The sequence below is a fragment of the Cynoglossus semilaevis genome, chromosome 12, assembly GCF_000523025.1.
Source record: "Cynoglossus semilaevis isolate Cse_v1.0 chromosome 12, Cse_v1.0, whole genome shotgun sequence".
In the NCBI taxonomy this organism is placed as follows: Eukaryota; Metazoa; Chordata; class Actinopteri; order Pleuronectiformes; family Cynoglossidae; genus Cynoglossus; species Cynoglossus semilaevis.
The window spans coordinates 13778518-13794905 of record NC_024318.1 but is presented as its reverse complement, the minus strand read 5'-3'; the positions used below and the strand labels follow the sequence as shown (position 1 = coordinate 13794905).

Sequence of the window (16388 nt, the reverse complement as noted above, 5' to 3'; positions counted from 1 at the left end):
CCTCTAACATGCAGGGGAAACCTGATGTCACAAGCAAGGCCAATGGTACACCAGCCATGCCTAAAATGGGCATCAGGGCCAGGGCGACAGAATGGCCAGCGAGAAAAGATGGCTGGGATGGAAGACCTTCACCCAACTATCAGAGCGTAATACCAGTGTTTCAGAATGGCCAACAGGAGCATACTGTGGACTTACTGGAGGAAGCTGAACCAGTCTGTTTGGAAGTGGACTATTCAGAAAAATACACACTCAGTGACCTTCTGTGTCACTCTCCACAGAAGGGTCTTCACCCTATTCGCCAACGTAGCAACAGTGATGTTACTATAAGTGACATTGACTCTGAAGACGTCATGGATCAGAATGCCGTCAACCCAAATACTGGGGCCTCACTGCACCGTGAGTATGGTAGCACATCTTCAATTGACCGCCAGGGTCTTAGTGGAGAAGGCTTCTTAACCATGCTTAAAGGTTATCGAGTGGAAACCCTAGACCATCGCAACATACCCCCCATGAGCTTTCCAGAGTTGCTGCGCTGTGATGCCTCACTTTCACCTAGCCTGCAAACAGCAGCGCAGATTGCTCGGGGTGAGATAATCCACATTCCAGGATATGACTACATTGACACTTCTTTTCTCTACAATAGAGAAAGGGAGAAATCTTTTATGAGGCGCCTGAAATCCGAATCATCAGAAACATCTCTGTTCAGGAAGCTGCGGACCATTAAGAGCGAGAGTGATGCTTTGCGACTCTCAATCGAGGATGATCGACGGCCACTTAGCTTCCAAAAATGCTTTTCTCACTATGATGTTCAGAGTGTCCTTTTTAACATAAGTGAAGCAGTGGCAAATCGGGCAAACCTAAGTCAGAGAAAGAACACGACTACAGGAGCTTCAGCTGCCTCAGCTGGAGCCCTTACTGGAGCCCTCACTGGAGGTGCAGGTGGAGCTGGTTTGGGACCTATACCAGGGACAGATGGTGGAGCAGCAGGGTGTAACAGTGGGAATGGCCCACTGTTTGAATCCCCTCTTGGCAGCAGAGAAGATTTAAACCCTAAAGAGAACCTGGATGTTGATGAGGGGGATGGAAAGAGTAACAACATGGTGCTAGGCTGTCCACACTTTCGTAATGAGATTGGTGGTGAAGGCGAGAGAAAGATCTCACTCTCCAGGGAAAACAGTGCCAACTACAGTAGTATGTCCGAAAGCTGCTCTTTCGAATCATCATTAAGTTCCCATTGCACTAATGCAGGAGTTTCTGTACTGGAGGTACCTAGAGAAAATCAGCCGATCCACCGGGAGAAGGTCAAACGCTACATTATTGAACACATTGACCTGGGAGCATACTACTACCACAAGTTTTTTTACGGAAAAGGTAAGCCTTTCTTATCTTGAAAGTTTTATATTTGTATTCCTGATACAGGGATAATATAAGGTATTGGGTGACTCACCACAGAGTATTATTAGACTTTCCAGGCCAAGTCTATTTCCTTGAAAACAGACAAGGACAATGCCGAGTGAGAGCATGTTCCCAAATGGACCAGCCTGCTCACATAGGGTCAGATATCTTGACAGACCAGTTATTTTTGTAGGAACAGATGAAATAGGGTCCAGAACAATAGCAGGCTTGTGTTTGGTGCAGGGGTGTGTGTTTCACTTCCTTGGGAGTGGAATGGTCGTGTCCTCCCGGTGATATTACCCTGAACCCTGCGGAGAAGCTGCGATTAGTCATGTGAGAAGTGAGAGGTGAGAGAGAGGGTGTTCTGCAGCTGTTCTCCGTCAGGGCTCCAGGGGTGTGAAGAACCCTCATGTGAAACTTAGGGGTCAGAAAATCTCCACCAAGGTCCTGACACCCTGTTAAAACACATAAGTAACTGACAGTGGAAATAAATACCAAGGCCACATTTAACTCATCGCCACAATATACAATGGTTTTTTTTTCCTCACTGTCTGAGCATCTGTGTTAGCTGCTCTTAAAAGATTGAATTACTTCTTCATCAGCCACATTAGAAAGCAGCTGCTGCACCTTTCACACTCACCCGTGCATCTATTTGAAAGAATCCACTTTGCAACTGTGATTCCTTACTCTTGGTTCATTCAGGGTCAAAGAGACCATTAAGGACCTGCTCCACTTACATTTTATTTGAATGCACCGCTGAGGTTACACTGAAATATTGTGATTGTTTCCTACAGTGGCTTAGGTGTACTATCTAATTAATCTTTCTTCTGTGTCAGTGCTGGCCAATGCATAATTTAAATGTCTCTTGTTACTGTCAGTTTAGCTTTGATGTAATAGTTTCTCACAGTGAATCTAGCCCCTGCCCTTTCTAATGGGGAGTTTTATTGAAGTGACAAGTATGTCGTCACCTCAACTTCACAACTAACATGGGCACATGCTCAAGCACAAACATGACAGCGTGTCATCACTTCTACACAAACACGGCCTAGTCTGAAAATGAATCTTATTGATTGCCTAAAATCCTTCTTTCTCCACTGAGAAAGGTCAGTAAACTATTCACATCCATGGGGTGAACAGTCTCACGTGCAGGTAATGGTCACAACCTGTAGCTGGATAAACCTTGAGCAGGGCTGTCCACACTTTGTTGGCTCAGGAGCTACGTTTCAACTGACCAGACCAAAGTGATCTACCAACATTAATAATATTTAATATATTTTTATCCATATGAGCTGAATACACTTTATATATACATTATATGTTGATTAAATATCTGTAGCTGTATGACACATTATTATTCAGTTATTGTATTGTTGCTAATCTAGTTCTTGAGAATGAATATAAAAAAAATCTTTATTTTTATTTTAATTGCTCATGAACTACAGGTAAAAAAATCTTTATTTTAATTGCTCATGAACTACAGGTACTGGCTTTTCTTTTCTTTTTTTTAAATGTAGCCAAACAGTTAGTTTTTGAATGCACATCAGGAGATTATTCCATTTCTTTTTTATATGGGTCAAATAAGGTCATTGTCAGCCTTTTCGTTACTTTCCCTTTGTCATTGCAAGTGTCTGTGTTGTGTTAAAATGCAGCAAGGGAAGTCCTTTCTGTCCACCTTCTGTCACTAGTTTATTATTGTGATGCCCAGTCTTCTACTATTCAACCATCCAACCACCATTTAACCTTATGCCTCACAGAGCATTCCCCTCAGCCCACTGTTCCTGACAAGCCATACATTCCTCAGATGGTTAACCCTGCTTTGCCTCCACACAGTTAATTTATTATTCATGCTGATATGTGCTTTGCCCCAGCATTGATGTCACAGTGACAAGAACTAGTGTATTTACAATGCATGCCCTACATGGCAAAGGTGCAGTCTCTTAACTTGTAGGAAATTCTCTTGGTGAATGTCAGTGCAGTGTCTCTGCTCAGGCTTTCTTTTGTCTGCTGAGTCCAGGTCTTTCCCTCTGTCTTCAGCCTGGATTAGCAAGTGTTTACCCAAGACACCGCTGTGTGTGTGCATAGCTCTACTCCTGTTCATACCTTATACATGTGCACACACACACACACGCTTACGCATGCCAAACAAACTTAGAGGTCTTGCACCAGAAGACAATACTTGACAATGGCAAGTAACATCAATAGCTTTGCTCTTCTTCGAAAAAAAAAGTTTTATCAGACTAGGATTTTAATGTCAGCCTTCCCATGAGGACATGCTAATTTGACTGCAAAAATTAACACATTGACCTAAAGGTGACCAAAAGTGAAAATTTCATCAAGTGTCCACTAATGAAAAAAATATTCATCGTCCATTGGGCATAAAGGTTGCAGGGAAAATTAATGAGAACCTGCCAAGAACAGACTGTTCTTTTATGTTCAAGTTAAGGTTTATCCAGTGAGTCTTTGATCATATAAATTCATTAAAGACATTCCTAGAAAGCCATTTAAAATAGCAGTCAGTGGGTCAAATCAAAGAGATAAAGGGGAAAATAGTAAGACCATTGGGAAATAGTTATTTAAGTTATAAGGTAACTGACAGAAAGTTATTCCTAAAATCCTGCTCTTCATTACCCTGTTACCTAAAACTACTTTCCAAGCTTCCTCTTATTTGACACAACATTCTGATTGTACATGGTGCAATTTCAGAAGCTTCTACTTTTTGTGTGCAAAAGAAGTCTTGTATTTATCTCCACTTTTCAACTCTGGTGCTGAATAATAATAATAATAATAAATACCAGGAAATAGCCATTTCCTTTGAATTGACTCAAGATTGTAAATTAATATTCTGTTCAAATTCATACAGCTAGGTTCCTGAGTTCTGTAATCTAAATGGCAACACTGATAGGGGAACTGAACGTGTGCTTCATCACAACCTTACTTGTTTCAATCCCCAGAGCATCAAAACTATTTTGGTGTGGATGACCATCTGGGACCTGTGGCAGTTAGTATCCGTAGGGAGAGGTTGGACGATGGAAAGGAGAAAGATGGAATGCAGTTCAATTACAGGGTCACCTTCAGAACCAGCCAGGTAACTATAATATTCTAATGTGCACTTTTGTGTTATGTCTTTTTCAGATCAAAGTACTGTATTATTAAGTTATTGTATTGTGAATGCATGGAAGGATAAACCTGCGTGACTTCCGTCACAAACATGTTTTCAGCAAGAACTTGCTTTTATTTCTTGTATGTGGCATTCGGGAAGGCATGTTAAGGTCACTGACCTCAGAGCTTAGTCAAGCAGGGCAGAATACGGCAATGCTCCAGTGGTCCTACAGTCCTCTCACAGTTAGTCTTATTCCACCATTTTAGCCCTAAATCTCTAGTTTGTCCACTGTTTCTGTGAGAGTTGTATATTTTGCTGACCAGTCACGCAAGCTTCTCTTTCTCATTCTGCCATGTTGATGCTCATGCGTGTGTGTGTGCAGCCCTCTTACCTTTGTGATGAAGCCAAAAACAAAGCGAAGTGTCATGGTCCCTAGTGGTGCAGAAAGTTTTTCTTGATCGATACTTGGGGGGTCTCATCCACTGAATAATTTAGGTGCAACAGATGCATGAGGAACTGTTACAGATATCTGATGCCATTTATGGTGTGAAGCACCACTCCCACAGTAAAACAATGTATCTGGGTCATTGAAGCCCTGCAAGACACACACACACAGACTCGCACATTTTACTCCCCAACCACTGGGGCATCCATTTGCATGTGCTGCTGTCATTTAGCCCCAGAACTGCTTGCCTCACTGCCCAAATCACAAGCAAACTGCCTTTACTGAGCCTATCAGTCAGACGATCCTTGACTGCCAATGGTTCGGCCCCAGGATGTACAGTTAGTAATGGGATTTATAGATAAAAATATCCTTGTGCTGTTTCAAACAAACAACACATTAAAAATTGTGGGCAATCTGATAGTTTTGGGGATCAACATTTACTGAAACGTTAACTGTCTTACTTACAGTAAAATACCACTTAACAACTTGTGTCCATTTAACCTCCCTTAATTATTTAGAATGCAGGCCTTAATGCCTGCCAGTGGAGCTGTAATGGAGCCACTGCTCCAAATAATGAGGCACAACATAAAAATTATTCATTTAGAATCATTTAGAATCTGATATATCCTGTGTGACTTAATTATGGCTTCATAGAACGTCACAGTTGGAACAACATACTGTACGAGGTTGAACCGGTACCTTATAAAACACATAACAGGTAGACAGTCCAGTGTACGAGATGAACGTTCTCTCTCCTGCCAGCTGACCACACTTCGTGGAGCCATCTTGGAAGATGCCATTCCATCAACAGCGAGGCACGGGACAGCGCGTGGCCTGCCCCTCAAAGAAGTGCTAGAGTATGTCATTCCTGAACTTAATATCCAGTGTCTGAGGTTGGCTCTCAACTCCCCCAAGGTCCCAGAACAGCTGCTGAAGCTGGACGAGCAGGGGGTAAGTAAACCAAAAGAACGTCCATTTTACCATATCATCTTTTGTACATGTGCACAATTAACTTGGATAAAAATTATGCCACAGAAAACCAACAGTATCACCCAGGCAAAGGAAGACTTCCTTGTAGATACACAAACCACCATAAACTGCTAAACAAGTTTACTTCTATAAAATCTATTTTTTAAGAAGTCCATTCATCCCTTGATTTTTAGGAAATTTAATGCTAGTCACAGCACTATAAACATCTATCCAGGTGTTTCAGCTTAAGACTCTCACTGAGAATATCATGATGAATGTTGTATTGGCCCTGAGGAACCACGGGTTGCATTAACATTAGAGTATAGATTTTTATGTCAGGTTTATTAGTCTGTGTGCTGATCCACAGAACAAACCAAGGGAGGGATTAATATCAAATAGCAGGAACCTTTGTCGCTTAGGTGTGTCATTTATTATAAATGAGCACAGGTGGAGGTGTAAGAGAGCCAATATCACACTTAAAAGAATCAATACCAATACCACACTGTCTGTAGATTGCATTGACTACTCTGACACACGTTCTATATTAGAAGGACAATCAGCCACATGCTAACTCAATTCTGAAGGCTTAATTTATTTGCACGTGGGTGATTTAGTATTCTACTGTGATAGCAGATGATGTCATAGAGCATTGTCTCTCTTTGAAGGCAGTGTCTGGTATTCATATGAGCTCTATATATTCACAGATGTCAGGGGTTAATTCATTGTGTAATCCTTATATTTTGATAAAACAAAGAACAGAGCATAGAAATGTTCTTTTAGGTTAGTGTTGTTTTGCTGGTGTTTTAATCAGGCATTTGCTGGACTTTTTTGTCATCATTTTGTTAGCATGACTTTATCCTTCCATTTAGTTAAATATAATTTAAAAAAAAACTTTTTTCCAACAAACCAAGTAAAACAAGTGAAGAAGAAACACAGTGTGCTTGTACCTTGTATGCATAGTGATCTGGTCGGATGCCATTCCTGACCCAACCCAACTTTGGATTAGCGGACCGGGTGGCAGTCAGGTGTTTTACTACTGCACCATTCTAGATGTGAAACGTAAGCTTAGTGTCTGGTTAAAGTTTTTATGACTAACAAGGACATTGAAAAACTAAAATACTTTACTGTGTGTTTCCTTGTATCCCACCCTGCTGCTGTCTTACACAAGGATGTGTTCTGCTAAATGTTAATCACGTCAATTTTATTTTCCTTAAAATGCTCTTGTGACCTTTGACTGTGTAAATGTGTTTTACATGGCCCTCGTCTTGTGAACAGAAACTGCCTCAGATGAGTTAGAGTATCCCGAAGCAAAGACCCAATATCTTCATGATCAGCTCTGTGAAAAGAATAACACAGGGAGTTGTGGTGTAAACTCTCCTGTGATGGTCCTGGATGTAAGAGGAGAAGTGAAAATATGTGAAAGTAGTTAAGATCACTGTCGACACTGTAGTGAACTGACAGTGTGCAGATGCCCTGGAAAGAACATTAGACTCTCAGGGATTTGGGGAAGTGATTTTAGGTGATAGAATTCACAGACAAGCCACCAATGTAAAATGTGTCTCTGTTGTTTCCATCTTAAAGCCTGCACCTGGAAAATGAGAGTTTAGCTGGATCACAGTTTATCAGTTACACCGAAGTAGAAGATTTAAAAATCCATTAGCCCTAGAATTTTCCAAGTAGGCGGCTCAACTAACATGAGTTTTCTAAAACATGAAATTAACTTGAGCCCTATAAACACCCGACAATAAAGAAGAATTCAATAGATTTTAATTATAAATATTATCATGACTGATACTGCTTTCTAAATTTTGCTGTGTTAAAGTATTTATTAGTCAACAAGTCTTTCGATTTTTTAATTGCCCTTTACATTCTCAAAAAATTTCAAAACTTCTTGTCTTGCAGTATTTTGCCAACACTTCATGTATCTTTTGAATGTACACAGTGCAGGATTAAAAGTCATCTAGTGGTAAAGTTACATGTCTTTTGGCTTTAGGTCAATGGGAAACACACTTCACTGCCAAATTGCCCATTACACCCCAGCCACTTAGTGCTGAGTGAGTCTGGATAATTGGAGACGATTGTTTCAACAAAGCCATAAAACCCAAAAGGTATTCAGTTTGTCTCCTGGGGCTAATGTGCAAACATGGTTGTCCAACATGGCCGTCGCAAGGGAGATACCCCCACGCTTGATATGCATTTAAAAAGGGTTTCATTTTGAGGTCAGTGAAATCATTTTACAACCAGTAAAATTTTTGTGTTGAATAATTAATTATCAACGGATTTAGCCTTTATCTGACAGGGTTTACATTTACTCAGAAAAAATTAACTGGGCAGAAAAACCTTTGTGTATTTAAATAGAGACAAGCAGCCAACTGCTAGCAACTACTGGTAGGTTATTTGGCACTGTAATAAGTCCAGGGTTTTCAAACGGGTACAGAATTATTATGGCTGCTTTTACTATTTTAGAAGCTGGTGCCACATCAAACGTGGTCACAGACTGAGCTCGGCTTCACTTGTGTTTTTATGTCAGGTGACTTGATGTGCTTGCACTTAAAAGACAGCGACAAACTCTCACCTAAGGACATCGGAATTGTCCTTGCCGTCAGCTAGTCATTCAGAAGGAGCAGGAGGTTAAGTGAGCTCATATAACGCAGGATTAAAAAGAAAGGACCACATTGCCACACATCATACCATTTCCACTGGGCTTGATGGTATAATGACTTTTCGTCACCGCAGGAGCTTTAGTGCAGAGCAGAGACAGCCTGAGAGGGGACGTCTCCATGACGACCATGTCACAAGCACCAGGGGAACCGATAACCTGTAGCGGAGAAAAAGGACAATTCAGATTTGTTTCTGAACACACACCATTCATTTACTTTCATAGTGAGAGACACCTCTTATTGTCAATTTGACACATTGACTCTGGGTCAGGAGGTTGGTGTGACCCTTAGCTTTGAAAACACAGCAACAGGTACCAAAGACAGCAGTTTCTCTTTATCCACTGCTTCTCTTTTCACGGCCTATTTCCTTTGCCAATGTCAGCAAGGCGTGAGAAATAAACAAGATAAATAAGAAACTGATGTTTTGTTTTGACTGTGAAAGGATATTCTCCCCGGGTGTTCCTCATTTCTTTCTTTCTCTCTGTGTGATATGGTCATATCAGAACTGTCATCCCTGACTATTATGGATGCTGGCAATGAAACCAGTGGTATTTGGATGTCTGTGAAGACTCTTCTTTGTGAAAAAAGACATTTGTCTGTAATAAGGAGCTCTTTGTTGACTTAAACAAGCCTGTTAATTGTATTGGTGGAAACTTGTAGGAGTTCCTGTGAACATTCTGGAACAATCATTTGTTTTACATGAAAACCTTGTTTGTTTTGTACATCTGACTTACACCAGATCAATTCTAATAGATATAAATACAAAATTAGGCCACCTATCAAAGTAAAGTTGGATGGATTTCTGGGGGCAAACTCCAATAACTATAGTAATCTGATTAATTTGAGTAAAGAGTGATCTTTCTACAGAGATATTTGAATTGTTTTCACTGGACTATAGATGTGGAAACAAAAACTGCTCTGGTAACTGAGCCTCACCAATGTGAATTCCAGCCTTTTCCTAAGAGGAAAATAAATGCCTTTATATGATCTGTGACGTGATGAGAAGTAGGGCCCTCGCATGCTTAAAGTGCATAATATATAATGTAGTATCTGTAGGTGTGGCATGTGATGTACTCCAACAGCAGAAAACGATACACACTAACCACAGGCCTCTGTATGTTTCTCATGTCAGCTGAGCTTCCAGCACAAAGTGGGGGTGCTTTACTGCAAGGCGGGTCAGAGCACCGAGGAGGAGATGTACAACAATGAGAGTGGCGGACCAGCCCTGGAAGAGTTCTTAGACCTGCTCGGCCAGAGAGTGCGACTCAAAGGCTTCACCAAGTACAGAGCTCAGCTGGATAACAAGAGTGAGATAACACATGGATCACACCCAAACTAAACATTCAGAAAGTGCAAGCGCACGCACTTTCAGTCCTGCTGAGTGCAGATGCTCTGCTTTGTTTCATATTGCTTTTGGCAGCTGTAATATTGCTTCAGACCTACATATCATTCTCTCGCTAACTGTTTTATTAAAGTGTCCATTTTTCTATGCAGCAGTTAGCAGAATTATGTTCAGAGACAATGACTGCTCTGTCCTGTTCCACAGCCGACTCCACAGGCACACACTCGCTCTACACCACTTACAAGGACTACGAACTGATGTTCCACGTGTCCACAATGCTCCCGTACACACCCAACAATCGACAGCAGGTCAGTAAACTAATTTATTTTCCCACAGAGCTCCTCTGAATGAAGAGCTGATATCTAACTGTGGTAATAAGTCTCTTCGTGGCTCTCTTTTATGATATTTCCATTCCTGGCTCCTGCCAATCTTCCCCCGGGGCTCATTTTGCCACATTAATGACCTATCAGTGGAGAGCACCAGCATTGCTATGGTAACAGAACCCCATGGTACAATTTTAATCAATGCCTCCCCAGGGACAGCCTTGATAGGGTATTAGATTGGCCACTAAGTCTGTCTGCACTAACAAGTAGAATTAAGTGAATGTAATGGTAAAATGCCATGAATGTCCTGATAAGGATGTCATTACTGAAGTTCACTTCAGTCTCTGCACTGTTTATGTGAAGGGCCTTTTTCAGTGTACATCAACACAATCTAGTTTTTACAATATATCCATAGGATTTAATATATGTTATTTGTTTGTGTTTTAGGTCTATGTTGTCAGATGAGCATGAAAAGAATGTTCTGTCAATAATGTTGGAAACCAGTTCAAATCAAAATATCAATTGATCACATTGATCAAGTCTATTCTGCAACGAAATGCAGAAGGTGGCATCATAGTATAGAATAATATAGTTCTACTGTTCGATTCCCATGTGTTTTACTATTTTATAAGGAATGAAATCAAAATATATTATGAGATTTCTAAACCATATTTCCCAGCCTTGAATAAAACCAATGCTACAACCCTGCAGCAGCAAAACTAGAGAGTGATGTACAAAAGGAAGTGGTCAGTGGCTCTGTGTGGAAACCTAATCTCTGCACTTTGTGTCGGAATCTCTGAAACCGAATGCTTCTTAAGCATTTTGTTTCTTCTTTCAATTGTACTTCATGAAGAGGGATAGTTTATTTTAATCCCTTGTCTAATCTTGCAGCATGTCTAAACAGAGCCAGCCCCACTCATCCCTTCATTCTTCACAACTCACCTTTGTACCCTCTAATCCTGGTCCTTCTGCATTAATGCTGAGCCTCAAAGACAACTTGGTACTGGTCAGTGAATGAGGTCAGGGGTCTGCTCAGCCCAACAATACCAACAATACCAACAGACGTAATTGGGTTTGGAAGAAATTGTCTCTTTTCAGAATCCTAAATTGAGAGAGATAAATTCTTTTAATGCCCTAAAATCCCATTTTGCCTGATATTGTACACCTTTAAAACCCCAACCTAAGACATCATTCTGAAATCCTTTTTTGTTTAGTTAGTTTGATCATACATTAAAAGTCTAGTGTTGTATTTTTGGAATAGTTTACAGTCTTTATAAAGGCTATAGTATTTAGTAACACATTCAACGTAACATATATTAAACCGTGTTCATAAACATTATACTCCTGCCTATAAAACTAGAATTCTGAATTTCTGTTAAACAAAAACATACAGTAGGAGCTAAAGTAGATCTATTGTGGATAAAGAAAGGTCTTTTCTGATTAATTGTTTTTTTGGAAGACCTTAACAATTTTACACAATTGTGTTACTTGAAATATACCATTTCCTCATACATGTATTGTTGTTTCTCCTTCTTTTTCATAGTTACTAAGGAAGAGGCACATTGGCAACGATATCGTCACCATAGTATTTCAGGAGCCGGGGGCCCTTCCTTTCACCCCAAAAAACATCCGCTCCCATTTCCAACATGTGTTTGTTATCGTCAAGGTCCACAACCCCTGCACTGAAAATGTCTGCTACAGGTAAATGGAATAAGCGTAAACTGTGCCTTTAAGGCTTTTTCAAATCTATTTAACTTGGGCTGGAAAAAAAACTCCCACAGCATTTGGATTTGTGACATTAACTGCCAAGTACAAGTGCATTTCACTGTGGGATGAAAGTCACACTAATGTCCTCAAGACAATTCAGGGAAATGTGTGTATCTTTTGATGTGCTCTGCATGAATGTGCCGATGCAAAATGTGTCTCTACGTGAACTTTTAAGAGTACTTAATATGAAAGAATAATAATAATACCCCGCTGAGTGTTCTCAGTGTTTTTTTGTAGTGTGACTTTATAGTTCTGTGCCGGCGTCTCAGAGCACTTCTGATCTGTCAGTGATGATACAGTCATTATCTTCAGAGACACCTTGAAATTATGTCTTACGACTCTCAACTGGAGGATTCCAAAGTCACAGTGTTAATAACATGGAATTAGCTTAACAGAGGAAGATTAATTTGTGCTAGGCTCTATGTTTCCACTGCAATTTTAACACTTCAGTAGCTTTTCATTTACATACAGTTATTTTAATCCTCTTTCTTCTCTTAAATGTAATTTAATTTAATAATTAAACTCTTTTTACAGTGTTGCAGTTTCCAGATCTAAAGATGTCCCTCCATTTGGGCCCCCGATCCCCAAATCTGTAACTTTCCCAAAGTCAGCCGTTTTCAGGGACTTCCTGTTGGCTAAGGTCATCAACGGAGAAAACGCTTCACATAAGTCAGAGAAATTTCGAGCGATGGCCACTCGTACGCGGCAGGAATACCTGAAGGACCTGGCAGAGAACTTTGTCAGCACAACAGCTATCGACTCAGCTGTTAAATTCAGCTTCATTAACCTCGGCGGCAAGAAGAAGGAGAAGGTGAAACCGAGGAAGGACGCCCATCTGTTCAGTGTGGGCGCCATCACCTGGAGTGTCTGTGCAAGAGACTTTGGCCAGTCCATGGATGTGGACTGCTTACTTGGCATATCTAACGAGTTCATTGTACTCATTGAAGAGGAATCAAAAAATGTTGTCTTCAACTGTTCGTGTCGGGATGTGATTGGTTGGACTTCAGGGATTATGAGCATTAAGATCTTCTACGAGCGCGGGGAATGTGTTATGCTGTCAGCCCACGACAACTGTGGAGAAGACATCAGGGAGATGGTGCAAAGACTGGAGGTAAGAAAACTGGAGACAAACCTGACTAGATGACGATCCTTATTTCTTACTAGCATCTGCATCATTTGTGTCAACGCACAATACTTCCAGCAAAACATCGTAAGAACAGATAATCAGCTTTAAAACAATACATCTCTATCACTGAGTGTGATTCACTATGCATTTGCCTGGCTCTTTGTGTGGTTAATTGAGGGTTTCTTTTCAGTTTGACACCCAGTTGATTTCAGATGTATCAAGCATATTACGGTAAAACAATTACACTGTCAATCTGGGATGTGTCAGAAAGGATCCTAACAAATTAGCCAAGCTGCTCAACAGAGTGGCACTAATACACAAACACACGGGAAAACAGGAAAATAATTTGAAGCGGCACCCACGGAGTGTTTAGGGAAGTAGAAATGTTAAAACAATGACTGCTTTAAAATGAAAACTACTGACCTGCTGAGTCTGTGTCCCTCTAAACAAAATATTGACAACAGCATGACCTTTTTAGGTAGCTGTCAATTCAACTAATAGTCCGGTGTACAAAAAAATACTTTGGTATTAATCAGCTAATGGTCAGAAGAAGCAGCCGCAGAGTAAAATTTAACACTCATAGCAGAATGGGACAAAAGTGGTGTTAGGTAAATATATAGTCCACTCCTGAGAACCATGGAAATGATCCTTTTCTGGCCCACTTTTTGTCAGGACCAGTAGTGGTTTTAAAGTTATCTAATGCATTACTCTGTATGTGTTTCCTATGTTGAGTGTCAACATGAAATTGTCTATTATAAATCTACTGTCCAGCAAATCAATTCAAATCAGTGATACTGAATTAGCATTTTGTTTTGCTTCTTCTTCGTTGATTCCAACATGGCTGTTTGTCATTTCTGTGGCCAAACAACGTTTGCAGGTATTCCCCTTACCATTTCAGCTGTACCAGGCAGCATAGACCTAATTTTATTTTATTTTTATCATTAAGTCAGCAGAACATTTGCTTCCTCAACTAAATCCCCATGTGTCAAATCCCACGCGCGCCCGTTCTTCTTTACCTTCTGCTATTTTAGTTTTCTGTCCTGTTTCTTTCACAGGGATTTTCCGTATGGTTAAGACTTACAGAAAGAAAAAAAAACCCTGAAGCTCACTTCATGTCCTGACTTCATGCTCTTCTTCACATGACTCTGTCTGAGTGCAGTGTCATTAGAATGTGAAAGTGTAAATTGAAACAGACAATGTCCAGAGGGGATTATAGACCCCCTGCTGTTAGCTTTATTTGGCTCATCAGTGGGTAGAGGTGCACAGACAACTGTTGAGGACACAGAAATGATGCAGTAGATTCTGCTCTGCTCTTTATCAGGATCAACTATTAAAAACCAGAGCTGTTTTATGTGGCAAGATCCAATAACATAAAGTTGAAGATGGGAAGTGATGTAGCTTTGGCCAATTCTTGTATTATATGGATTCAGGTGAAGGCTGGGGCAGCTTAAACAGGACACTAACCCAGTTTAAAAGGGGAGGAGAAGAAAAACAGACCTTTATTTAGGTCTGATAGAGTTAGAAAAGAGAACACTTGGCCTGAAAATGACCAAACTCCCTTTCAGAACTTTTCCCAAGTCCTCTTTTCTTATTTCTGTATGTCTGCTCTGACCATCTGTACAACTGCAGAGTTCTTTGATTCTCAGTGTTGGGTGTGATTTGATATCTTCTAAGAAAAAAACAACAACATCTGGTTGCTCGGTTTAAATGCTATCATCAAAAGCCCATGTTTCCACTCATTGTAATGTTTTTCTGTGTGATTAGATGAAGTCTTTACATTTTTTCATCATTCCTTTTTTAATCTGGCAACCCCTTTTGTTTTCGAAAAAGGATATTAAGGCTGAATCCCAAAATCCAAACCTGAGCTGTGCATGACCTTATTTTTCCCAGCCTGCTTGCTCACTCAGGCACTCAACTCCCACAGTCCCATTTTGGCAGCTACATTAACATTCTCAAATGTTTCACCAAAAGCAAGTCAGGAAATTAGAGCAAAAGCCAAAGGCATAAAAGTACCAATTTATTCTTCACTAAAACCCCATTTTTTTTCTTTGCTTTGAAGTTTTTATGCTAGTAATGTAAGAAACCACAAGATTTGGAAGACGCACGTCAGATAATTGATCCTCAAAAGAAACAAATGTCATTCACTTTTTTCTCCACTCATCACAAGAAGAAAGCCGTGAAAAAGGCAGGATATATTAGCGTCGGTGATTAGCCATCATTTCCTCATTCACCATGCTAACCTCCTCCTACATTTACCATCCAGCTACCCATGGGATTTTTGAGGCATATTTATTTTACAGGAAGCTCAAACTAAGCAGAAGTTGTTCGCTGTTCACACTGTGAAGAACCAGCCACAGCGGTGATATTTTGGTATGAGCTGATCGTGCATTCTTTGTCCCAGGGGAGTAAATGTTATCTTAATGTCCCTGAGGTTGGCTTGAATCATGTTTCATTGCTCGGATTTACAGCCTTCTTCACCTGTGATGTCATGTGAACCACAGTGAAATGATAGCCCACTGTAACAGAGAGGCCTTGTGCTAGCTGAAAGCTAAGCTTTGACATAATTTTCTGCATTAGTAAGCTGGACGGACATCGCCCGACATAATGGCCGAACATCACTCATGCGATATTCAGCCAACACAGAACTGAGGTCACAAACAAAATCAGCATGTTTATTGTCACGCTGTTTGATTTTTTGAGTGTGCCCAGAGCCTGTACATTTGCATGTGTTGCATGGTTGTAGCTTCTTATGAGATCCAGAAATGCAAGTAATGTCTGGTTTAAATTTCATATATTTATGATATACATCAGATCCTACAGCCGAAACATGTGGCCTAAAATCACAAAACTATCTGATCCAATCTAAAAGATCCTCTGTTCTGGTTTTTTATTTTCAGATATTGTTGTTAATGATTTACTGGAACTACAGTCAAGGTGCCACTTTAGAATCTTTTTTATTAAGTTTCGCTACACCTATGCTACATGCCTGTGATGTCGACTCATGAAAAGACAACACAGTGTTTTCACCATGGTTAAAACAAAACAGATACATTTGCTTTCAATATCGTTGTAAAATGAATATGACACAAAATTCAAGTTAACTATTGTCATGATTATTTCTGACTGCAAAAACCTTCTCAATAATGCTTGTTGTACTACTTCACATGTCATTTTGAAGCTGTTTGTTGTTTAAGGGCAGTGTTCAAGTTTTATGTCTCTGTTTATTAGAGCCCATAAATAAGTTCTGTGAGAAAACACTTT

At 40.2% G+C, this 16388-nt stretch overlaps 1 protein-coding gene across 3 annotated transcripts in view; it reads left to right on the top strand.

The window, feature by feature from the left end:
• The first annotated feature begins 6 nt into the window (after positions 1-6).
• LOC103387633 (signal-induced proliferation-associated 1-like protein 2) overlaps positions 7-16388 on the top strand; it is a 49739-nt gene continuing 33357 nt past the window's right edge. For all 3 annotated transcript variants that reach the window (XM_025061054.1, XM_017037087.2, XM_017037086.2), the window contains exons 1-7: positions 7-1371; positions 4347-4480; positions 5703-5891; positions 9702-9876; positions 10116-10219; positions 11778-11935; positions 12536-13112. In XM_025061054.1, coding sequence (XP_024916822.1) covers positions 9-1371; positions 4347-4480; positions 5703-5891; positions 9702-9876; positions 10116-10219; positions 11778-11935; positions 12536-13112 — 2700 coding nt within the window. In that variant the 5' untranslated portion in view covers positions 7-8. The remainder of the gene's footprint in view (positions 1372-4346; positions 4481-5702; positions 5892-9701; positions 9877-10115; positions 10220-11777; positions 11936-12535; positions 13113-16388) is intronic.